This window comes from Thunnus albacares, chromosome 7 (assembly GCF_914725855.1).
Source record: "Thunnus albacares chromosome 7, fThuAlb1.1, whole genome shotgun sequence".
NCBI lineage: Eukaryota > Metazoa > Chordata > Actinopteri > Scombriformes > Scombridae > Thunnus > Thunnus albacares.
Genome location: NC_058112.1, coordinates 26,420,801 through 26,447,722, shown reverse-complemented (window position 1 = coordinate 26,447,722; position 26,922 = coordinate 26,420,801). Strand labels below are relative to the sequence as shown.

The following is a 26,922-nucleotide window of genomic DNA, read 5'->3' as shown; positions in this document are numbered from 1 at the left end:
ATACATTGTACTAATACCACACTATGAAAATAATCAATTAAAAGCCCTGCATTGAACATTTTACTAAAGTAAAAGTACATAAGTAAGCATTAGCATGCACTAAAAGTATCAAAACTAAAAGTACTCATTATGCAGAATGGCCTCAGTAAGTGTCCATTACATGTTATTGGATCATTATTATGAATATATTAACATATAAGCTGTATATTGATGTATGCTGGCCGAGTTGATTTGAACAACTTCATGCACTATTTGGTAATATAATGTATCTGTAACAATATATCATGTTTTATAAACTGATTATATGTTTTGTATGTAAAGTCTAAAACTTAAGCATAGCTGTTAAATAAATGTAGTGGAATAACACGTACAATATTTCTCTCTGAAATACAGTTGAGTAGAAGTATGATGTAGCATAAAGTACAAGTATCTCAAAATTAGTGTTCTACTGCATAATTGACCTTTCCTCTGACTCTGTGTTTGTATGCTTTTATATCAAATGGTGCTATAAAAACTACATTTTATCGTAAACTTGAACATCTTGTGGTTAAGAGATATTTGATCAAAGTGTGAACTAGGGAAACATAACAATACAATGACGGGTTTCGTTAAAAAAAAGTCTGATTGCTCTGTTGTCAGATTATCAAGGCTATAATACACTAATGTATTTAGGAAGCCAAAGTCACCAACACATATTACTACTACTAGTAATACCATGGGCTTACTACTAGGCCTACTAACCTACAACAACTACTACTACTACTACTACAAATAATAATAATAATAATAATAATAATAATAATAATAATAATAATAATAATAATGATGATGATGATGATGATACTAGATAATAGCTATCATTATCATTATTAACTTCATTATAATTCCTACCTACTTTAATCCTCATTATCATAATTTGTAGCCTGATTACATTAACTATGCCCTGAAAGTTGTGTCCTGTGTTGTAGGTTATACTCTGTTTCTTCTGTTGGGGGCGGTGTTGAGCCAGTTTCTCCTCTTTGAAAGACTATAAAGGAGCTGATGAAAAAAAAGGCGAACTTGCCTTCAATTGTCCAAGCCTAACGTCATGGAAAGTGTTACTTTGTTGCAGCGGGCACAGGAATAAACCCAAAGAAATAACACCGGCCCGTGATGCGTGTTGATACTCTGTAGACTGAGATTGTTTGGTTGCTGATTCTGCTTTTTGTTTTACTTGGAGGGTCGACTGAAGATGCGCAGGGACCTGTTTACAAGGAAAACGCAGCAAGTTTGTGTCTGAGGGAATGCGGAGCAGGCTCAAAATGCACAGGGATACCATTACTCATCCCTCTGCTTTTCTTCACGTCAGGCCACTTTTTCAAGGAAATATTTTCACCCAGGATCATTTCTAGGCTGAGAAACAAGTGTCCGTTTAAGTGAGCAACGCGAGGTTTGCAGTCCAGTTTCTGGGGATTAAAACCACCGTCGGTGATTTTGCAGGAGCTTTTTTGGTGAAACCAGCTTTGTTTTTGAACCTGTTTGTGATGCGAAAGGAGGTACATTCTTATTCAGTTAGGAGGGAGTTCATGTCTTATAGAGCATTTATATGCTAAAGTTAATGTTCAAACTTCAAATTGAAATAGTTATTAAGACAATAGAGCGATGCCCTCAAGGGGCTGAGGATGCCTGTGGTATTTTAGGACATTTAGATTGTTTTGGCGGATGTCAGTAATTTTCTTATGTAACTGTTGACTTCTCCTTTGTTCACTGAGTATCGGGTCATAAAATTTTAATAGGCTATCTTGTGCTGTTGCACACCTGATCCAACAGCTGCCATGTAATTTGAGAAAAGTTTAAATATTACAGTGAGCTAGTGTCAGATGTTTCCAAAACAGCATGCATCAAGACAGTAGCATCAGTACAATCTAGGCACTATGTGCATGTAGAAGTTTCTGCTTTAGGACCCACTGGAGTATCAAGATGTCAGTGAAAGCCAAAGCCATCTATACGTTTCAAAGTGAAAACAAAGAGGAGATCAGCATTCAGGAGAATGAGGAACTGGTTATCTTTGATGAGAACTCAGTGGACGGCTGGTTTCAGGGGGAGAACAGCCGAGGGGAGAGGGGTCTCTTCCCAGCATCTTATGTGGAAATTATTCGCACTCGTTCAAATTCTAACGTGACTGACTGCTCCATCAGCCCGGCAGGCTCTTTAGGAAATGACTCCTCCTATTTCCCCTCAACTCCAAACACCACTCTTCACATGCAGCAGAGTTACTATGACGACGACGATGATGACTGGGACGACTGGGACGACAGGTCCACCGTTGTGGATGATACCGACCACAGTAGGAGCCCTGGTGCCAATGGACATCCCCATCAGAGCCCACTGTCCAACAACCCCAATGTATACTACCGGGCTAAACCGCATATGGAGAGACAAGACAGCATCTCCAGCTCAAGGAAAGGCAGCATGGTGGGCAGGAACTTGAACCGATTTTCCAGCTTTGTCCGCTCAGGGGTAGAAGCCTTTGTGTTGGGTGATGTACCCATGATGGCAAAGATAGCTGAATCATACACCATCGAGATGGGTGCCCTGGGGCCCCAGTGGAAGGAGAGCCCACAGCCTTTCTCCTGCTCCGTAGAAGACCCCACAAAACAGACAAAGTTCAAAGGCATCAAGACGTACATTTCGTACCGGGTCACGCCAAGCCACACAGGGCGTCCTGTCTACAGGCGCTACAAACACTTTGACTGGCTGTACAACCGCCTACTGCACAAGTTCACTGTGATCTCCGTGCCTCACCTGCCTGAGAAGCAGGCCACGGGGCGATTTGAGGAAGACTTTATCGAGAAGCGGAAGAGACGACTGATACTGTGGATGAACCACATGACCAGTCACCCTGTCCTCTCCCAGTATGAAGGCTTTGAGCACTTTCTGATGTGTGCTGACGACAAGCAGTGGAAGCTGGGCAAAAGACGAGCTGAAAAGGACGAGATGGTGGGCGCCCATTTCATGCTGACCCTCCAGATCCCTAACGAGCACCAGGACCTTCAGGATGTAGAGGAGAGAGTCGACACCTTCAAGGCCTTTGCTAAGAAAATGGACGACAGCGTCATGCAGCTCACACATGTTGCCTCGGAGCTGGTGCGTAAGCACCTGGGTGGATTCAGGAAGGAGTTCCAGCGGCTGGGGAATGCTTTCCAGTCAATTAGCCAGGCATTCATGCTGGACCCTCCCCATAGCTCAGATACCCTCAACAACGCCATCTCCCATACAGGCCGCACCTATGAGAACATTGGAGAGATGTTTGCAGAGCAACCTAAGTATGACCTCTTCCATATGCTGGACAAGCTGTCTCTCTACCAAGGCCTGCTCGCCAACTTCCCAGATATTATTCATCTACAAAAAGGTAATGAACTCAGCAGTTTAAGTGTGTGAGAGATTTCTCTGCTGTCTTTATTCATGCAAACTCCAGTGAAGTGGAATAACACATATAAAATAGTAAAAAAATGATGACATCCATTGTCAACATGGATGTTCAGATGCAGTCTTCTGCTTCCACCGTTGGTTCTCCATCTCCAACCTTCAGACCAAATCATTAGGTTGATCAGAATTTAGGTTTTTATTAGAAGATGTTACGTTGAAAGAAGAATACTAAATACTGAAACAGCCACAAATGTCTGAAATTCTGTATCAAGATGTTGAGTATGGTGCTGTAGCATCCCTACAGTTGAGACAAGAACAACCATATGGGAAAGTGTAGCAAAAGCTTCAGTCAGTCAGTCCTAGTTTAGAAAAATAGAGAACATGTCTGCCAATAGGAACTGTGAACATGTCAATCTGTGCTCATTATTTTGTTATGGATGACTGATTAGGTCAAGCTTTGCTTCCAGCATCTCAGTTCCTCCCCTCCCCTCTCTACAGACACACACCTTTTGAAATCCATAATGAAACATGGTGTTGGCCTGTTTAATGTGTCAGTCTTGGATGAATATTAGGTCAGCATTTTTGCCTGCAGCATCTCAGGTCATTTGCTCCACCTCCTTGACCCCCATCCACCCAAACACGCACAAAAAAACACATATTGTGGGTGTGTTTTTTGTTGTTGATCGTAAATTCCTCTGGGCTTTATTCAAAACTTTAATGAGACAAATGGGATCTAGAGCTCTCCTCCAGTATAATATTACAACCAACAACCATGATGTGACAAGGAAACTTGAGTAACATTGGCAGGGAGTGGCGTATGGACTGAGCAGCCAGAATAAGCGCCAGGTTATCAGGTTGCGTTCATAATCTTTCTCATCTTTATTAAGTTTTTGTATTTATCTGTTATAAAACCAATAACCAGTTGAACCCATGAATCAATGGTAAAATTACAGCTCATATTTGAGTGAACAAGAGCAGATTGCAGTTTCTCAGGAACAGACAAAGAAGTAATCCTTCAGATTTATTTTCGTCAGCAGTTAACTTTCCAACTTGCAGAGATGATGTCTCAGTCTTTTTCTTCACAGTTAGTCATGGGTAAGGTTTCTGTAGGAAACATTCATTTCTGTGGTTGTCTGATCAATATACAGTACATATCGATACTGACGCCACTACCCAATTCATCTATTATTTACATCAGATGTAGTTTTGTTGATGCTGCCAGAAATGTAAATGACTTCCTGGTCATGTTTGTTTTAATTGTTAGGTATGTCCAACACACCTAGTCTGATGTGATTGTCCTCCAATGAAGCCTTGAAGCTGTGCAACATTGCCACTGTTGTACATTTTGTTTGGCAAAAATGTACAACAGCAAAATGATATTGAAAAATTGTTGAATAGTGATAGACAGGAGTTTAAAATGAAATCATTATTTTGTGTCATTTAATTCATAATTCAAATAACTTGGTGTTTGCTTTCTTTAAAGTCTTAATGTACTCTGATTTTGTGTGGAACATCAGTGGATAAAAAAATGTCTTATGGAAAAACATCCACTGTGTTTCTTACATTTCACACACGATTAATCAACCATTGATTGTTAAGGTGGTTGTCTATTGATTAAGGAAATCTGCATCCCTATGTGGGCTCAACAATCACCACCACTTATTATTCACAGCTGTAAATACCAACAGTGGCAGGCAATGCTCTGAGCATTTACTGGACATTGTTGTACTAGTACCACTACTGGAATCAGTGACATATTTTACTCTAACGTGTTAGCATGATGATGTTAGATTAGTAACTTTGTCAACCTTAAATCATAAAGCATGCCTTTGTCCTGTAACTGTAACATTCCTGATTTGAATGTGATGTCACGGTTGTGTGTTTGACAGCTTATTTTCATAAACCACATGGTAAGATATTAGTCCTGGTGAGGTCTGCATCTCAGACGTCATCATCTGTTAACTTCGTAAAGTTTTTGCCCAAGACAGTCAGAGCACTGGCATATCGGCATTCTGTATCAGCCCCCAAACAAACAACCATATGTGTTGATTGGGGTTTGTTCAGGAGGAAGGAAAAGGCAGCTACCAGTGAAGAAATATTGCTGCAAGTAAATGTTATTATCTCCTTCAAACAGCTGGCATTCATTATCACAGAGGTCATTTGTGATAAAATTCAGTCACATTTAGTCACTCCACCCTGGAATAAATGAGAAAAACAGACCCATCTGAAAGATATTAAAGGGTCAGACCACTCTAGTACAAAAAAATGCAGCATATTTTATTACTCAACCCTAGTGGTGATAGGACATGCACACAGGTTCAGTTCAGATGTGATTTTTCAAAGCACAGAGCACCACAGAGGAAAATCCTTTCCACCCCCATTACATTGGGTTAAGAGAGGTTGATATCTTGAAAACCTGGGCGCATAAAGCTTATCTACTTGTGAATAAAAGAAGTAATACAATATTACTTTTTTTGGAGTCATTTATTCAGTAGAATTGATGCCAAATAGAAATTGATCAGGTATGTCCTGTGTAAAAGGCCAAACTTTTACTTTTAAATTAAAATTATGCTAAAAGTACAGATTATAGAGTGACTGTTTGGAACATCTAATATTTCTGAAGATCTTTAGGAGAATGGACAGCTGACCTTACATGTAATAACCGTAATAACCTATTTTGCGGAAGATGATGTCAACATACTCTTGCAGGTCATACATTGCTCCATGTAGTTTTGCTTTTTGCAGGTTATCTATACTCTATTCTTACCTTTTTATTTATTTTCCAAGATGGGTTATGTATTGAACCTCGACACTTGCCTGAAAGTTGGTATTCATTCATTAATTTGGTCCTTTTTAGTACCAACTATAACTATACAACTATATATAATGTCTGTACCACTGAGTATTGAAAACTTTAGCATTGAAAGTTGCTGTTGAATGTCTTGTTAACTTACTATTTAATCAAATAATTCTTGATTTAAACAATTATTTTTGCCAAGTTCGGGCTATTTTAGGTTGGTTAAGTTCTTGAGATAACATCTAAGAAGTTTGTTACTTTATAAAATGCTTTTATTCTTCGAAAGCAAGGTATTAAAAACAGTGTAATTCATGAACCTGTACAGAAACTAGCGAAGAGACCACAAATACTGTATAGGAGGAGGTTGAGCAGCGGTGTTTTTGTGCAGGCAAAGACCTTTTCCCTCTGCTGAGTCTTCCCTGTCGGTCCAGACAACTTTCCTTGATGTGACTTGTGTTCTGCTGAACCAGATACAGCTGTGGCAACACGTAGAACACACAGAACTGAGGTCAACCTTTTCCGGTGCTCTTCTCCTCCTCCTCCTCCTCCTCCTCATCTCCTCATTGCTTCTTTCCTGCCTGACTTTCCCCTTCGCTGAGGTCTATAGGAGCTGGCTTTTAAGTGTGATCCTGGTGAGCCTGTGAACTGCAGGAATGTTAACCATGTTTGAGATGTGGTGTTAGGCAACAACTGCATGTGGCCTCGATAAAAGGGATCAAGAGAGGAGAAGGTTTTGGCTAATGTCAAAAAAAATGTCAGAGTGTGTGCAGCTTACATCTCTATCTCCTCTTTTCTCTGTCCAGTTTAGGCTTTTCCTCAACTGATGTTTGAGTCTCTTTCCTTTTGGACTCTGCTGTTACTCAATCTGCAAGTCAGTCTATCACAAATGCTCTACCTCTGTTTCATTATCCCCGTCACGTCTGTCTGCTTCTTTTCATCTTTTACCCCGCTGTTTCCCCCTCAAGACACCCATATCAGAACTGTCAAAGTCTGTCTGTGCAGCTGCCCTGGTTTCAATAAGAGCAGAGAAAATCTAGTCTGGTCCATGGGCTTGTATTCCTGAGAGTGCACTGCTTTGAACCTCTGCCAAAACTCCCCCCATAGTTAGACTTTGATCTCATTTGAATACAATTGAAAATCTTGATCTGAAGGGCTAATTGCATTGTTACAGAATAAAGGGCCTCTGATGCTTTTGTGTGAGGGTACATGTGAACATTACCCGCTGCAACCGCGCTGCCTGTTACAATTACTTGTTTGTTGGTTGTCCTGGTGTCTGAAATTTATGGTGCTGTCTCCTCTTGAATGATTAGTATTTATTTTGAGTAATTTTACATAATCATAACCTGAGCATATGTTGGTTTGGTATCAATCTAGTCTCACAAAATAAATGTGTTGTCTAGAAGTTAGGGTCCATCGATAGCAACTGTTACAGGTATTTGCGTGAGTAAAGCAGGTATCATGTTCTGTAGATTTTGTACCTGGCAACAACTGACGCACTAATCTGAGCTAAAGCTTTGATCCAACACAAAAGAGAGCACAATAGAGTGAAACCAACCCAACCCTTTTGTAGGTATGAGACCGACCTGATCTGATCTGATCACATGTTGCCTAAGAGGAAATCTGAGGCGTTGGAGGATCTGCTTCACCTGTGTCCACAGAATGACATGTTGAGGAAAGTAAGGCAATAGTGACTTCAATTATTTTGGACAAACCAAAAAATATGAATTTATATTGTGGGATTGTTAGAAAAGGCCACACTGGAGTCATTATAGTGAAGAATCCCGAAGCAGAAGGTTATAAATATAAAACCAAAGCAAAAGACAACAGCTGTTTCCTTTTAATCTTTTTTTATTTTTAAATTATACTGCTATAAAGCATTGAAAGTATGGGGCTTTTTTCCCTATCTTTATTCAAGAGTGTGGTCTTTCAATTTGAGAGCATGGTTTTTTTGATTTCACGTTCAGATTTTGTAATTCTTTCCCTCAAACTGCACAGGATGCTCTTAAGAAGTAAAGCGGCGTATATGCCCGCAAGGAGGAGGGGATCGTTTCATTGGTCAACTCTACACCTGGCATTTTATTGGTCGGGGCATTTTGACAGGGTTGTTGCACAAAAAAAATCCAAGAGCAGAGCAGAAATCTGTGAGCAGACATTTCACGAGCACACAGAAGCAGCCTGAGGAGGTGCGAGGAGAAGGGCTGAAGCTGGAGCGCAGGAAATCAAGTAACAATGTGTCTGAGTACAAGCGTACAGATTGAGCAGAAGCAGAGCAAATCTAAGCGTAAGCGGGGACTATTTGAGTGGGTTTTGAGGGGGAAGAATGACAAAATCTGAAAGTGAAATCAGTAAATTATGCTCTCAAATCGAAAGCCCACGCTCTTGAGTAAAGATATGGGGGGAAAAAAAGCCCCATAAGAAAAGGTGTTGTTTGTCTTTTCTTCCCTCCGCTGTTGCTGATAGTGGGATAAAACCTACTGTGAATCACACCAGAGCAGAGCATTATTCAGTTTAAGAATGACTTAGCTCCCCCTGGGACGCCTCCAGCGTGCCAGTCAGACTTCTAATCTGGACAAGAAGTGAGTTTTCCGCCATATGGCAACACATTACAAAACCACTTGCAGATTCTATCAGTTTTAAGGAAAAGATATTCTGTTGCCAGTTCTGAAGAAATGTGTGTGCCAAATGCCCCCCTTGATCTTGCATTGCAACTTAAAGTTTTGGGATTTTGCCTGCATGCACACATGAATGTCTATTTATGTTTTGTCTATTTAGTTCTCCGTATTGTTTCGTTTTTCAAAGTGCTGACCAGGAGCATATGGCGTGTTTATATGGTCTCACAAACATGTTACGGATTAACATTCCATACGCTGGTTGTAACACACAAGAAAATACCACATTGTCAGCAGGTAGACAAAACCTCAATCCGTGGAACCAGGCTTCGGTTTCAGAGGCGTGCAGTGGCCCAGTTAAGGCACCTTTTGAATGTTGATTGTATGTTATTTTGTTGGCTACAGTCCCCTTAGCTGACTGTGGTGACTATGGAGAGCAAATGTTTTCTCTCTCTCCTGTTTGCGTACTCATAAATCTCGACAAAGGCTAGGCCCTCGTCTTCACTGTCTATCCACATGCTTCTGCATTCCTGTCTATGTTGGCCCAGTGCACTGCTGTTTCACACTAAAGGAGATTACAGATGTCTCCAAGAACTCACTGCCACCGCCTCCCTCCTCCTCCTCTCAAAGAACCACAGATTTTGTGGCATTAGAAAAAAGGTGGTAAGAGAGGAGGCAGCTGATATCACAAAGACTAGCACCATGACTATCCTATGTCATTTTTATATTCTGTTCCGTTCACGTAACTTACTTAAAGTGAACATTCCCAGATAGCAAAATTGCTATGGCCCACACCCGACACTTTTGGCACCTTCGTCCGGCCCACATACCGCGTGGAATGATGGCACTTGGGCGGTCCGCTCCTGTTTCCCAGATCTGAGCCACAAGCAAGCCATAGCAATGCTGTATGTCAACCAAGAAAAACCAGATAGACCAAAACTGGTCCACATCCAGAATACACATAGCCAAGAGCACAGTATCTTTGCCAAAAAAGGCCCACATTCTATTTGGGTTATTTTGGCCATATTTGCTATTTTTCAGGCTCACATCCATTTTGTCTGGGACAGAAGAAGGCCAGCAGTGCCACATCATTGCCTGGTGCAGCCCACTTCCGTATGCTATCTGGGTTAGAGGCACCTTTCAGTGCAGTCTGCCACAACACCACCATCGAGTGTGACCTCATTTAAAGTAGAGTTTGGTTATGGCGGGTGATTTTCTGTATTTTTCTTGTCAAAGAATCTCATGTGCAGAGCAAACCGACAATTATGATTATTATAATTATTGTTATTAGTCTTTGTAGCCATTTCTAAAAAAAAAACTACCGTCTTTGTCGTGAAGGAACTTGTCACCCAGTGCAACAGTGTAGCTCATTGACATGTTTTTAATTGTTTTTGGACAACAACGGAGGTCTATGGCACAGAGGAATAAGATATATCAGGCTCTGCACATGAGATTTGTTGACAATATAGCCATATCCATAACGTCTCTCTGCCAATGTATCAACAGTAACTGGACATAATGCTTTACAAGGGTTCTGTAAGTCAGTATATCATGGATAGCTACCTAGCCTAGCAGACCTCCTATGTTTAAACTAGTCATAATTCAGCCTCCTCACCTATATCAATGAAAACACTTCATTGGCACCGGCTCTGGCCAAAAAGAGAGGGGTTATCATCATGCACGCACTGTGTTAGCCAATCAAACTTTTGATTGACTGTTTGATTTTACTGTTTGCCTCGCAATCGTTGAGACAGGAGATAAAACAATCGTCACTAGGAGAACATGAGACTTGTAAAATTCTATCTCCTAATTTGATAATTTGAAGGTGACATGAAGTGTTTTCACATCTGATAAGCCTTCAACTTCTTTACTCAAGCTGGATTTCCTGGATTGTCTCACAGATAGCAACACTATTGCAGCCCTTTGCATTTTTTTTTAAAAGCTACTCTAATTAATGTTTTATACTAAAAATGAATGTCTGCTTGTAGGATCCAGCATTTTTTCTTTCTAAGAATATCTTCGCTTCTGCTGTCACAGTGTTTACCATTTTCTAAAAATATGCCTCTTGCAATGTTCCCAACTTCGTGGAAGTGCAATGCTAAATGGCTGGAGTGCCCCATTAATTGGAAAACTTGGAAAGTGTAATGCATTTGTCTGTATATTTGTTACTATAACCCTGTGATACACTGGCAACCTGTCCAGTATTTACATACCTCTCACTCAAGCTGAGTATCACAACCCTGAAAAGGATAAGCTTTTTTAGAAAATGGGTAGATGGATTGCTAGTAAGTTAGCCTGTTGATGCTCCAAGTGCTGGCATGGAAAATAGAAGTTATTGCCATCTGCATTTGTTTATGTTTGGTTCTATTCATTCTTTGGCATCGGGTTCACCAGTTAGCTCACAGATAAATTTGTTTTCTTGGCTCTTTCTATTGGGAAAATGAGATTTTTACCTCCAGTGCAGCTAAAATAAAGCTAAGCTAGCCCATACTTATTCTGTCTCTGTCTTGCTAGTAAGATGAAAGATTGTAAATGTCTCATTAGTTTCTTAATCTTTTCACTCCCACAACAAGAATTAAGCTTTAACTGTTAGAAAGACTCTGGGTGACTGCCAACTGTAGCTGCAAGTCCTGGTAACGCTAACATGATGCTTGGGGTTGGCATGGAGACATCATCCCTCTCTGGTCTTTTTATTGTGTCATGATGTTGTTGTGTGTGCATTGCCAAGCAATCTTTAAGGTTGAGACAATGGAAAATCCTAAGTAAAATTCTGATCATCCAAACCTCTTTTTTTTTTTCTCAAAGGAACATCTGTTGCATAACCCCCCCCAAAAAAAGTCTGATGTTGCAAAATGATTTACCATCACACTCACAACCAGAGTCAGATTTCAGGACATCCCAGCTTATAAAAGAAATTAAGAGAAATTAAATTTGACTACACAAAGGAATTATGATGTCACAGTGAATGTTGACACAGGTCATTTGTTTTATGTGATTTTTGATGACAACTGATTATTATTATTTTTTTTTTTCAACGTTTGAACTTTGTGAGGTCGTTGGCTGACTTTGAAAAGCCTATGTTAAAACTTGTAATAAAGCCAGTCATTTTGTTCCAAATGGCAGCTGAAAATCCCAAATATTTTTTCTCAATGGGGAGTTCAGCTCATGATTTCAAACTGACAAAAAAACCTTTGTTTTCATTCAAATGTAGGAAACCTGAGCGGAAAAGTGGATGATGTAAATCCTTCTGCAGATGAATATTGTGAGATAAACATGAGGCTGTTATCAGTGGTAATGAATTACACTTCCCTTCAAGTTCAGTGCTCAGCATATCCTACAAAAAAACAGACATGTCGTGATAGCAGCATGTCTGACACAAGCGTTGATTTATAACACCATCTGCGGAAACGTGAAATATAAAACAGTTTTAGATCAGATTCTCCCTACACGTAAAATAAAGAACATCTGTCCAACATCTCTTCGCATAGCTTCAGTTAAGAGCTTCGATGTGAGCTTTGGAGCAGGCAGTTATTGTAAGCTTCATGTCTTATTTCTGTGCATAATAGTTGATTAAAGTCATGGCAAAGTAGTGGATGTGTGCAAAGTAGGATAGAAAGTGCAGAGGAAGTTGTCGGGTCACAGGTTAAGTATTTTTGGTAACTAGTTCTCCGTGCATGCTAGAGATGGTGGTTCTGTTTTGAATATTCTTCATTTCTTAAGTAATGAAAAAACAAAAAAAATGGAAATATTTGGTTTAGTTTATAATAATCAATCTTCGGAGTAAAAATATTGCCAGAAAATAAATGGACAAAGGATATTTGAGATGTCTAAAGTTGGTTGTGAGCACATTCCAGCTCAGGACAGTTCTCTTTTTATCTGTATATCTGATTGGCTGCTGTAAACACTATTACTGTTAGCTTACTCAGCAGTGGGGTTTTTTCATGTTTGTGTATCCTCAAGGCTTTTAGACCCACTTTAAACACTGGCAGAGTCCTCTTGACCCTGTCATGCATTCTTGAAGCCATGTCTCAGTTCCTCTTCTCTTCTCTTCTCTTCTCTTCTCTTCTCTTCTCTTCTCTTCTCTTCTCTTCTCTTCTCTTCTCTCCTGTCCTCTCCTCTCCTCTAGCTTTCCTTTCTTCTACTGTCAGCTCTTTTGCACACTGTTGTTTATGTCTTTCCCTTCCTTTTCTTTTCCTTTCCTCCACTCCATCAAGCTTGACTGGTCAAACCAACATTTAAAAAGGGGAAATTTTGTAAAATGAATCACTTTCAAAGAAATCGCAGCCGTCAGCTGATTCATTTTGATACATGAGCTCGCCTTTGAGAGAACGGAGAACCAGAGAGTCCGAAAGCAAGGATGTTATCGAAGCTAATTAGCTGTGTTGCTCCATCCACTTTTATTTAACCCCTTCCTTGTCAGAGTATAAACTGCTTCATACACGAGGAATGGTTTGCAGAGTAATTAGACATGAGTCAATGGTACAAGTACATCTTTTTAATAAAATGTGTGAGCTTATTATAGAGACCGAGCTAACTAGTGATGATATTCAGTTAGCAAGCCAGCTAGCTCAGAGAGGATGAATGATTGTACAGTCGCTGCCAGCGGGGAGTAAATAGCACAGTAGAGTGAAAATAGAAAGAAGCTTGGAGAGCTACTGTGACTGACTAGCGCTAGCATGTTCCTGGCTTGTTTGTGTGGTAGCTGTTAGCTCACTAGCTACAGTGGTTCAACTAACCCAGCAGGTAGTTCCCATGGATGTATTATAGGAGATGGATACTGGACTCTGCTTATTCACTTGAATGAATATTGCTCGCTCAGTGCATAAGCCAAAAAACTTTTCTAGCTTTTGGGTTTGCTTCATGTTGTGCGGCTCACTGCACACGCGTATAATAGTGTTTCTCCTGCTGGTCCCATTGACTTTACATAGGGATGTCATCACACAATTCAAAACCACTATCCTAGGCATAAATATATATATATATAGCTCCTGGGATAAATAGGCAACAAGGCTGAATGGTGCCCATAGACTGTATATAAAGATGGGCATAGTGAAGTGTGACATCACCCATTGTTTGCACTGGAGCCGGTTTGAAGCCCAGAGTTGCTGCTTATAGTCAGTGCCATACTACCTCAGACCAAAGCGAATGATAGCTCACTGGGGTGCACACTTGAGCTAATGTTAGCTACTTTAGCTCAATTGTGCTAACAGATGCAGGTATCATGATCAACTAACGGCAGAAGTGGGCATCTAAAAAAAAAAAAGACTTAGTACTTCTAGAGAGTAGTTGAGCCTTTTTGAATGGGAGTCAAATGGAGCCAGCATCTAGCAGCCGTCGGTAGCATTTCACTTCAAGGTACTTCCGCATTGGCTTCAAGCTGTGGTAGTTGTATCCAGCCGTCTTAATATTCCCTGTGTTCCCACACTTCTAGGCATGCACATATTTATTTTGCTGTTACACTTTCTGGCATGACAGGGACTCGCCTAAGAGAGTACACATCTTCTAATGAGCCTTTTCCTTTGCTATTTAAAATCACATTTTTTTTTACAGATCACCAGAGAACAAATATCTCTTCAGTTCACTGTGGTGCTTGATACAGACGTCAGCCCCTCTGCAAGCACACTCACACACAAACACACACATCAGAGCCTTCTACTAATGGCCACTGTTTTGTGGTGACAATCCTCATTTGTCCTCAGTTGAAAAATGTTACTGTTTACTCGTCTGCAGATCTAATGTAGGATCTACTAATCCGTCACGTTAGTTCTTTGTGCATTCTAAGTCTTTGAAGCAAATTAAGAGAATTGAACACACACCTTTTCTAATCTGTTTTTTGACATGAAAACAGTTTTTTTAGACTTACAGTATCTTAACATCTTCTTCTTCTTCTATACATGAGTAATGGCTGTTTTTGTCAGTTAGTTTACCAAACCACGGCACATTATCTTGGATTTGAACTTGTAATGCCATCATCTGCCAAATATTTTCCTTTTTACTTATGAAAGAGAGAAATTTTGCCAAGTCTTAAAGGAAAAATGGGTGGTGTTGTGTGTTTTGTGGTTTGCACTGAAGCAGTGAAGTCATTACATACTAGTGGCTCTGCTTTCACATATTAGCCCTGTACTGTTTCACTCCCACACACATGCACTCATTGACAGGATTGTGAAGCAATAAACGATTTTCTTTCTTAATTGGAGATTTCATTCAATTTAACCTCAAAAGAGGAAGCGAAAAGTATAACTTTTTGAAGAAAGCATATCTTGATTTTGTGCTGGTCATCTCAGTCCATCCCTAATAGTTTCTTCATGTCTGTGTTTTGGAAATATAAATATGATAGCAAATACCAGTTGAAAGGGCTTATTTTTTTGTAAGAAAAATGAACTGTAAAACGGTGTGATTTGTCATAATAAAAGACATTTTGACTGTTTTTTCAGCTTATTAGTTGTCCTGATGAATTGAGTGATTCTACATATGTCTTCCTATAGACATTCCTTACAGTGCATGCCAAACTGTTGAGTGTCAACCCATGTTACGTTATTTTGATAGACTGTACACAGATTGTAGTGGTCAGCAGATTTACATAAATTGGCCTCGACAGAAGAGGCTCCACTCCACTTTAACGACACTTACACTTAAAGAGAAGGTGAAGCATCATTAAACGGGAAGATAAATTTAAAGAGCTGCCACTGGAACCATGGTCCCCGATGAGACTGAATTAAAATTCGACAAATTTGTCCTCAAAAATGCTGTGTGCTAATGTATGTATGTGTGGATCTTGCATGGTCATTACAAGCCATAAGGAATAGAGAAATGCCATTAACTCTATTACATAAATATAACATTATGACATACATAAGCACCCAAGCAACCCATACTGTAAACACATCCTACTATCTGAAAGAGGCACTTCAAATGTAATGTTTGCTTCAGATGGCCAGCAGATATAGAGAAGAATTCCAACACTTCCTGATTTAGTCCTGCAGTGACCTCAGGACCCCCCTACCCGGGGGGGGGGGGGGCTGTGGGAATAGGGAATTTAGCAGATGCCTGAGTTCAGTCGCCCAGAGGATTGTGGTCATAGTTAATCTCGACCGTCCTCATTCTTTTACCGTCTGTCTCATACTCACACATACTGGACTGTAAAGCCTTCACTTTCTCTTTGTTGTTAGCTCTCCTGCACACTGTTGTCCTTTTTTTTCCCCTTTCCTTTCCTCTCCTCTCCTCCCACTATCACCGCCCACGCCTTCTTAATCCCCCACGGAGTACTAATATCCACCCAGCACAGACCCATGAAGCTGTCACATGTGAAATAGTTAAATTCTTTCTTTGGCCCCAGCCATGAAACATGCGGTAGCCAGTCTGGTTGGGTAAGATAAACAAATCTGGTAACTTTCCAGACCACTGGCTATGTATCATAGAGCATTTGTTAACCAGGGAAAAAGAGGCAGAAAGCCTATAGTGAGAAGGAGGGAGGTGGTTTGTTGAATAATGGTTAAACTACACATCTTTGCTTTTTATTCTGTCACAACTATTCTTTTTGTTGCTTGTATTTTGCAGCTTTAATGGTACAGTTTTGTGTCAAGTTAGAGGGGAGATGTCGCTGCAAGAAAGAGCACATCAACCTTTCTGCTGATTGAAAAATGTTGAGAGAGGAGTTGGATTTTAGAATAGAAGGAAACCTAAGCAGCTTTGGTTTTTTATTCTGTCACATTTTTACTTTGTGTAACTTGTATTTTGCAGCTTTAATAGTGTAGTTTTGCATCAAGTCAGATAGCAGATTTCACTGCAAGGAAGAGGACATCATGCTTTCTTTATGATGAGATTTTGTGTCGGTTCATCCAAAAAAATGTGGAATCCGCCCCCATTCTTCCCCCTCTCAAAGTACACACACACACACACACACACACACACACACACACAACCACAACCCTCTTTCCTTTATGTCCTACAGACATGCTATCTGGTGATGCACATTCTCCTCTCATGTGGAAAACAGAATACATGAATGTAGGTCAGAGCCACAGACTTTGGTCTACACGCCTCTTCACTGGAACAGACTGGAAGTGCTGTTCATGCTTTCCCAGACTTCTGCCAGGAATTCCATACGAAATCCAGGACGGCATGAACTCACAGATACATTTAACGGATAAGACCTGTACACTGCAGCAGCAACATTAAAAGGCAGGGCAACTAGCTTGTCCGAACTAGTCTGGTGAGATAGATTATCTACACAATGTCCGACTAAAATCTGTCTGCAGACTGGTTTCAGGTTTTATGTGATTGAGACAGACTTACTAATCTGATGGGAAATGCAGTGTGGCGACATGCCATTGGGCTGCTACAGTATGTTCTGCCGATTGGAAAGTGACGTCATGGCAGTCTGGGTAAATGTGGTTACAACTTGTCCTCATCACACTGAAACTAGACGTTTGGTATGCAATGAAACAAAAAGTAATTGTGTGGTGTGTTCCCTGCTAAGGCGTACAGCTTTACAGTAGTTAACTCCTGGGAGGAAAATTACGATGTTGGCCTTTACTGCTTAACTGTTTTTTCATATAGCACAACATACAGTAATATAGACCCACACAAAGAGCTATAAAGATGTATCTGACTACAATTACCTTAAGTTTTGGGGTTTTATTATGAACTTTTTTTATCACAAGCACATATTACAGCTTTCCAATTACTCTATACATCAGCTTGTTGTCATTAACATCAAATTGGGAGGTACTTTGCAAGTTTTTACATTGGTTTAGAATAGTATATGTTGGGCTGATGTAGTAAAATTAAAGGGTTAGTTCACCCAAATTCCAAAATAAAACTCATTTTCTCACTTATCTCTAGATAGTTTTGATGCTTAAAATATTCAATATCCAGTATGAGTGTCCCCATTACTCATGATAATCCCCAGAACACACTCTCAATGTTTTTTATAGGGACTGTTTTTTGGTAGAGAGTAGTTCCAATGGAAGCGATTAATGGTGAGTTCTGCAGACTCTGTTTTAGGGAAGACATGTTGCTGTTCAATTTTTTTAATGTAATTTTTCAGTGTATTGACCACAAATAAAAATTCCCTCCTGTTTTATCTACCGGGAGATACGGACAATGAAATAAAACCGAAACTATGCACTCTGGATTGTTTTGAGACAAAGGTGGCAAAGGTTGGAGAACGTGCTAGTGCAGTGTATACGGTCTGTGTGTGCACCTTTGGAGTGTCAAATCATGATTTGACAGATAAAAGTGTCCATAGGGATTTAAATTTTATACCAGGATGGAACAAAAAGATGAAAAATAAAGGTTGACGGTGATGGTGATTGTGATGGTGTTGATAATATAGGCCTGGGGCAATATGCTTATCTCCCAGTTCGATACTATCGCGATTCTTTGGTGCCGATTCCATTCAGAATTAATTCTCGATTGAATAAATAGAAAAGGGAGCACTATTTTCAGTCTCTTGCTCCAGTATACTGTGTGCCAAACCATTCACTGGTGTCCTTAGTTCACTGAAATACAATATGAAACAGAGCTGACAGATAAGATAAATGGTGCGCAGCCTCTTTATTTTAAAACAGTTAATTTGTTTGAAAGCATTTTACAGTCTCCTGCCTGTATGACAATAACAAAATGAGGGAGAGGCGGAGTGCTCCGCTGTGTTCTTATTAACGTCATGTCTCCAGCAGTGGAGATCAGCCTCTCTGCTGCACTGTTAGCTCCGGGGAAAGCCATCACAGTCCAACATGCTTTCTTCACCTCAGAGTTGGTTTGTTTAATGCTGCAGCGTGTGTTGGTCTCATCTGTTACTGCTGGAGTTTGCTACTCTGCTCTGCTAACAATAGTCTCTGAGTGACGGCGTAGAAAGTTCGTCTCGCAAAGGTTATTATTCAGTCATTAAATCAAAGCGTGCTCACAATTGCTGCATTTTTTGAGCATGAACTACAAGATAACTCTTGCATGTGCGCGCTGTATACTGTCCGGGTGCTGCGCTGCCCTCGCAGTTCAGTTCCGCCTTTTTCGTTCCGTCAACACCACGTTTTGTTTGCATTGTACAGCACCTTGTAACTGGTTTTGAAAGGTGCTTTATAAATAAAGTTTGCTTACTTACTTACTTACTTGCATGCCGGAATTTTCCACAAAGGCGGTGGCCAGTCATACAAAGGCAGCTCACCTTTGAGTGAGATAGACAGGTAAAACCCTGGCAAGGCTACATTCCAAGTGGTACGTGTTACGCCCTGCTCTAGGGGAGTGAGGGTGCAACTTAAGGACAAGAAGCAGAGAGCAAGATGCAAAAAGTGAGCAATTTATTGCTACATACAGTGAGTAGTATTTACATTCAGTGGGAAAGACCGTGATTTCTCAGTAACTCATTTAACCCTTGGTCAATGACGCTGGATTTCAGGGTAAACCAGAGGCCAAAACATTTAACAAAACCAAACTATCTTACCAAAGCAAGGTCTGACTAATCCCTAAACAAATAAAAGGGAATAAACAAACGACATTTACTAAACCTAACGCCCTAAACTATACAAAAAGATGAACAAGGAGGGACGGGGCTCCAACCCCTGGCGTCACCTCAAACCCGGACGTTAAATAGACCAGCATCTTGAACCAGCCAATCCGCAGCGGTTGTGGCACTGGAGTTCAGCCAATCCGTGCTGGAACCGGCACCTGTCAATAAGCACACAGATCCTCAGAAGAAAAGAGAGCTCTTACTCTCTTAAAAACAATATTACTCAATACTCAGGGTTACACAATACACAGAAACAATATAACTAAGGCCGGGGCCATACGTACATAAAATACTGTTTTTGTTGTATTTGGGTGGAGGCAGAAACCACATTAGAGCCCGACCAATACTGGATTTTTGGTGCCAATGCTGATATTAGCGAGTAAATAAATATTCCAATATTGATATATTGGCCAATCTTATATATATATATACAGAATATATACATAAACACACATTTTTTGCAATGATTCCTCAAATTTGGTTATCAAACACTTGTGACAATATGTGACATATGTTTGTATATATGTGACATACGTTTGTATATATTAAACTTGAATCAAGAAAAAGGATAAAATATTATTATGATATTTATTATACATATTATAAATATTATAATTATTATTATATAAAAAAAAACATTGGCGCATGTCAGACAACATATACGTTGATACTGATATATCTGTGATAGGCCAAGATCAGCCTTTAATATCGGCTGACTGACGATATATCGGTCGGGCTCTAGACCACATACTGCACCACAGAGGTAAATGTTTTAGGTCATTTGAGTGAACTGACCTCTAAACTGTCAGTGTAGCTTCCAACCTGATTACTGTTGCAATAAATTGTGCACTGACACAATTTACCAAAAGAGTGGCATTTTGTGTTTAGAATATCACTTTGTTTTTAGAGTAATTACACTTTTTTTTTCTGAACCCAGGTGCCTTTGCCAAGGTGAAGGAGAGCCAGCGGATGACTGACGAAGGGAAGATGGACCAGGACGAGGCCGACGGCATTAGGAAACGCTGCAGGACGGTCGGTTTTGCCCTCCAGGCAGAGATGAGCCACTTCCATCAGCAGCGAGAGGTGGACTTCAGAGACATGATGCAGGCCTACCTCAGGGAGCAGATAGCCTTTTACCAGCGTGTTGTCCAGCAACTGGAGCGCACCCTGCGCATGTACGACTGTCTGTAAAGACATCAAACCGCTACCTGGTGCAAGATGCCAAAAAACACACACACAAGACAAAGGAAGGAAGGTCAACGGCTTGACTCTTTTTATCAAGGCCTTTTGTATTGGTCCTGTTGGGTTCAGTTTGAAAAGACTTGCATAGAAATGAAGCAGTAGTTACTGGAAAGACATTCAAAGCCAGTCATTCTTTCACTTTGATGGATTCAAAGACACGTTTCTTGTTATTTTAAAGACCTACTGTACCTTTTTATTTCTAAAATACACATCACGTCATAGGCAGTGTCACAGCATATTGTTTATTTTACATAATTTAAGGCGTTTGTAATGTTAAAATAAGAGTATAGGTTTCAAATTCATAGCGGTTTCTATAGTTGATTGTTCTATAGTGTAACACATTAAAGCCATGAAACGGGTTCTGTTTTGAAATTGTCCCCTTCTCTCCAACATCATGCACTTTGGCTCCTCCAGGGACTGATTCAACTTACTTCCAAAATGTAAAAACAAATCAGAATATTCTGGTTTATTTAACAACGTCAAAGAAACATTCCATAACTTTTTTAAAAGATTTTTTTTTTTAATTAAAGTCACTGATTTTTCTTGTGAAACGTGAAAAGGTTGTGTCCAAAAAAAAAGTGCAGCGTATACAGCATAGTAAAGAGAACCGTCACCATCGCCTCTTCTGGTTCATGTCGAGGGCTCGATCTGCTCAGGTGAAACACTGACTTAACTTTGCACCATGTGGAGGACTCACTGATACTGAATGTCATTCAGTTTCATTTCCTTACTTTTTGTCATGAAGTAAGTGCCTTAAAGGATCCGAGGCATTCTGAAGATTGAAATGGACCGTTTGTCTGTAGCGTGGCTTGTTTTTACCGAGCGAATTGTTGGAATGAGTTGTGTTTAAGAGACAAGTTTGCACACGTTTTTATATACTAGTGGGTCATAGAGTGTATGTGGTTGATGTGTTGATGTGTGGGTGAGCGAGTGAAATGAGTCAACTACTGTGCTGATCAATTCCCTTTCCTATGGTGGAAAAACAAAAAAATTTGCATCTTTATATGTAGCAGCAGATTCATCTATTATGAAAAATAGGGTTTGTGTGAGGCAGAACATCGACTTGGCATTTCGTTGTTTATATTACATCACTTATTTGACTTCCTAATACCAGAGTTTTTGTTTTCATGTAGTCTGGGTCAAAAAGAACAGAATGTTTTGATGTTAATTATCAAGTATTTTTAAACCACATAGTCATGCACAAAGAAAACTACTTTATATCAATCAGATTGTTTCTACTCTGTAGCTGTAATAACTTCATAATCCGTAATCCATACTCCTTTCTTTGTGTACTCATTTCTCCACACTGAATGAGATTGAATTGAGGATTCAAATCACTCTTGTCAGTGTTTATTACCAAATGAGTTGTTCCAGTAACATTACTCATCCTGTTTAACAAGAGAACAATTTCATGGCAGCGGTTTGACGAGACTATCTTTAGCGTCGTGTCGACCTTAGAGATTTATGTGGAGCCTGCGCTGCGTTTATAAGCATTACCTCAAGAAGTGTAGGGAATGTTTTTTTGTGAGTTCGACACGCTTTTTTTTTTTTTCTTCAAGCCATTCCTAGGTGCGAGACACTGATTCTTCACTGGGATGGAAGAGGGTTTGATCTCTCAGTGGTGTATCTGGGTGTGGATGAAAATTGAAATGAAAATTAGTTTTTGTGAAATCTCTGCCTGGTTCCTGTGAATTTCAGTCTGTTTTAAGTCAGAGCCTTATTATGGTTCTCTCATAACAAAGGAGTGCTGATTCAGAGTCCACGTTTCTCAGTAAACAAATGGTCTGTGTGTGTGTGACTCAGATGAGTGTTGTCTCAGTTACTGGTACTGTTCATTCCACATCTGCAGCCTTTTAACTCTTTGCTGTCTATATGTGGTGGTGTTTTTTGTTTGTTTACTTTTGAACAAACCTTTGCTTTTCATACGTAAGCTTTTTTTTTTTTTCTGTCAGCATTTGCACTTGCAGTTTCTCCAAGACCAAAGAAGTCAGACATTTTCTACTGGGCTTCCTATTTTTTTTTTTTTTTTTTTACTCGGTTCGGTTGTAGTGAATTAAATTTGCTCTCTGGTTTTGTAATTGAATCTGTTCTACTCTGAGGAAAATGTGCAGACAGCATTTGGAAAGACTTAAAAAAAAAACATTCCACAAAGAAACTATAAAGGACACCAAAGGCAAAGGCAGATTCTGGGCAAAATGAAAAGTGCAAAAGGAAGAGTAAAAATCCATTCAAAGTGCTTGCTGCTCCAAACAGGTTTCGTAATGACACTTTACTCTCATGTTCCAAAGCTGCATGATGAGTTAAATGTAAGGCATTTCACACAGGTGACTGTTTTTAACATGGATGTGTGACCTGAAGAGTTGCAGGGACTTTATAATTTAGTTTCAGTCTCTGAAATAACAGATGGTGATTGTCAGTGAGTAATTTGTCACTTGATTTAAGGGAAGGGGACATAAAAAATTGAATAAAAATGATGGTGATCGCTGTCTGACTTTGTCATCTTTGTGGATTCATGTGTCTGAAATATCAACCAGCAATCAAGTTTTCACACACACATAATATCTGGACTATTTAGGTATTCTGTTTCATAGTTGGAACATGTGTTATTTTATTTACAATAACCCACATCTCAGATTTCGGAAAACACAAACACTCACGTAAATCCGGGACACCGAATGAACATTTATTCATCACGTCAGGATATTTGTGAACAGGATGTGATGACACATACAAACAGTTTGTGTTGAATATATCCAATACGAGGATAGTTGGGAGCTGTTTAACAAATTCCTGTGTGCATGTAAACACATTGACTCGGTGACACCAACAAAATAAATTAATCACAAAGAAATACGTGCACATCTGATCGGAAGCCTGAATAAAGACAGCAGTTTTCTTCAGACACTCACAAGATGAATCATACTTACATATTTCCTCCAGCACAGCCATTTTCAATTTGAATTGTTTTTCCATGAAATTTGCTTCAGATATTCAAGGACAAAGTAATCATTCTGTGTACCCTTAACTTCTTATCTAACACCATCATCAGGTCAAAAATACCAAAAACCTGCAAATTTAATGATATTGCCATCATCCTCCTCTTTACTTTGTGTTTAGTGCTAAATACCGAATGTTAGCATGCTAACAGGCTAAACTAAGATGGAAACCATAGTAAACATTACACCTGCTAAACTTAAGCATGCTAAATTTGTTATTGCAATCATGTTAGCATGCTAAAGTTAGCATTTAGCTCAAAGCACCACTGTGCGTAAGTATAGCCTCACAGCGCCAGTAGCATGGCTGTAAAACTCTACTCTTAAAATATTTGTTCTCTTTTCAGTATGCCAATAAGCAAAAAATTAGACTTGACACTGATTTTGGTGGATGCAGAGAAAGCCTTCGACCAACTAGAATGGACTTATCTTTTTAAGGTATTAGAAATGTTGAATTCCCAGAAGTGTTATTACCATAATAAAGATGATTTTTAAGTCATCAACAGCACAGGTTTATGTAAACGGAACATTATCTGAATTGTTTAGACTAAAATGAGGCACTAGCTAAAGTTGCCTAACATATCCCTCTTTATTTGTGTTAGTAATCAAACCTTTGATTCAGAAAATTAGACGATGTGAGTGGCATAAATGTAGATAAAGAAGAACTCTTTAAACCTAGGAGACATTATATGTTTGTCACTTTTGTCTAAAAGCCACGACACATGTTCTTTAGCTGTAAGGATCTGGAGGAAAACGCTCCAGTTGACAATCACTACACAGAGAGCTTTTTGATTAAGTTTACACTCATACTTATAGAACATTTTATTGAAAGTTTCCCAATGTGAATGAGGCTCTATTGCAGCAGGTTTGATTCTTGGAGACAACTGATGAATACCAAACTGGAGCCTAGTGCAATATGCTGAGGTGAAATCCAGGCTTTTCCCTTAAATTGGTTCCAGATGTTTCGGAAGCAAACATTTCGTTTGGACAGCCCAGATCAGCAGCTCTGTTAAAGTGAATGAGGTGTTGGCATAGACCTTAATATATGGAGTTCCCTCTTCTGTTTCACCTTAACAACAGGTGACTTAAGGATACTATTTAGCACCTATATACTAATAATTCCTTTGTGGTGACACATTGTGATTAAATGCTAAAGAAGAATCACTATTGCTCATTGGTCTGACAAGGACTAAACATATCAGTGTACGTTACAGATACATTCAATGACTTGCAATCTTTTTAACTTAAAAGCCAGATGTTTCTATTTGAGCCCCGTGCCTGGGTCTGATGTTAATGTTTCAGACTCGCAGGTTTTGGAATGCAACTCGAGCGGTGGCATGATGTCATTTTTGTGATATGTGCCAGGAGGAGATGTCATCAAGTTTATTTAGAAACCCAAGATTGACAGAAGAATGAAAATCTAAATTGGAAGTATAAAACACTGAACTAATTAAAGTGGTGAAAGCTAATTCACAGAAAGTATTTTCACCAATTAAGTTTGTCTGCCACACGCTCCTAGTATTAGTGAAGCAAAAAGACCTCAATGGCTGTAAAATGACACCTTGGAAAAGTTCTAAAACCTTGAGGTATTGCCAAAGTAATGCTAACAGTGCAGTTCTCCAAAGCAACCCACTTTGTATGAGCGAGGAAGTGGGGGAGATGAAAACCAGTTAACTCTGCCTTCTTTTAGAATTTTTCCATCAGACACAGCTGAAGCCTGGATGAGCTAACTACCTCTTTTCCAGGATAAGGGAACAGTTGTTGAAACGGCTCCAGTGTGGTGCAAAAATGGAAGTTGTATAATAAAAACAAAAAAAAAAATATCTTGAAGCCTCAGTTATCACTGGATAACAGACCTGTTGCTACTGGTCTCGTCATGCCTGGGTGTCATGTTGCAAACCAATCACATTTACATTACTTAGCACATTCTTAACGTCTCTGATTTCTCTTAACTCACAAAGAAAATCACCTGGCTCATCTAATGGGAAAAGTGTGGATTTCTTTCAGGTCTGCAGTGCTGCTGCAGGGGCACATGGTAAAAGCGTTATGGCCCAAAGTGCCAGCAGATGTCTATTAAAAAAAAACACACACACAAAAAAAAACAAGATGCTGAGTGAAGGAAAGGAGCAGTTTCATGTCTGCATAGTCTGGGGAGGAAAAGTGCACCTCCAGCCCCTCTACAGGATACCTCAGAGGACACGACGTACCCAGAGTCCTCATTTGTTTCCCTTAATGAAAAATCAGTCTGACCTCCAAAGTACTGCAACAAATGTGTTTTGATCCCGGCAGCAGTACAGCTGTCTGCATCAACTGGTAGACTGCAGACATGAATCACACATGACTTCTTCAAACATGTCACGATTCCAAGTTTTTAATCTCAAATTTCCCACTCATTTGTGAGTAACTTCTCTTTGATGTATATGGGCTGCATGTACTGTACAGTGTACTGCAGAGTGCTACTGTAATCAAATTAAGATTTTGTTCTTGCTATCACTTGTGTGGGTGACCAGACAGGATTGTTGTCTCGCTCCTAAACTAACTGGAGTGACATGGACTTGACCTCCACGGTGCAGAGGATTACAGCGTCGTCCTCGTCGAGCATCTGAAGGAAACAAAGGCAACAGATGGTCAAATCAACACACACACACATGGTAGGTCTGGTAATCCCTCCCCCTGCTCCTCCTTCTTGCTGCTGGGGCCAACATCACAGCAGAGCCAAAAGCCAACATTCAAACCAGATTTGTGGCTTCATTGAGTAAGTTTGGGAGGGGAATCATGGCACTGGATGTCATTGGGGGCTAGTTATTGTCTCCTCACTGAACTACCCAAAAGAAGAAGAAGAATCTATAAGGTCAATATAACACTTTTTGCACATGTGGTTTATGCGGAAATAGGAATAGAAATGTGGTTCCTGACTTTTCTGGCTTGTGGCCTTTTCAAATGAAAAAATATTTACTTGTGACCTTGTGACTTGTTAAACAAAAATCAAAATAGATCAAAGGTCAGAAAAACACAATTTTGTGCAAAAGAAAAGTTTTATTTCCTGTTTTATCCCTCATGTTGTGCCCTCTTAGATCTATCCTGGGACCTCTTGGTGGATACTGACCCCCAAGTTGGGAGCTACTGCCCAACAGCTACTTTGGATTTAAGTATACATGTGAAGTGCCTCTAATAATCTAATCTGTCACTTTGAGAAGCCAATTTTAATCTGCTTGAGAAAATGTAAACATTTATTTATAAACTGCTCTAAAATGGTGCATGTGTGCAGGAACCGAATCTCGCAACAGACGACAGAGTCATTTTTTTTTTAGCATGAACATTTATTCTTCATCCCAGATCAAATCCCTGAAAAACAAAGAGTACACA

The 26,922-nt window shown here is 39.7% G+C and overlaps 1 protein-coding gene across 1 annotated transcript; it reads left to right on the top strand.

The window, feature by feature from the left end:
* The first annotated feature begins 989 nt into the window (after nucleotides 1-989).
* Nucleotides 990-23,049, top strand: snx33 (sorting nexin 33). The gene is made up of 2 exons (XM_044356865.1): nucleotides 990-3,391; nucleotides 20,259-23,049. Exons 1-2 carry the CDS (start codon nucleotides 1,960-1,962, stop codon nucleotides 20,510-20,512), a joined length of 1,686 nt encoding a protein of 561 aa, XP_044212800.1. The 5' UTR covers nucleotides 990-1,959; the 3' UTR covers nucleotides 20,513-23,049.
* Nucleotides 23,050-26,922: the final 3,873 nt, after the last annotated feature.

What these genes read in the sequence shown, in the direction of transcription:
- snx33 (XM_044356865.1), top strand. Translation starts at nt 1,960, where the DNA reads ATGTCAGTGAAAGCCAAAGCCATCTATACGTTTCAAAGTGAAAACAAA. An exon ending in TATTATTCATCTACAAAAAG is followed by an intron (nt 3,392 to 20,258) that starts GTAATGAACTCA and finishes TTCTGAACCCAG; the next exon opens with GTGCCTTTGCCAAGGTGAAG.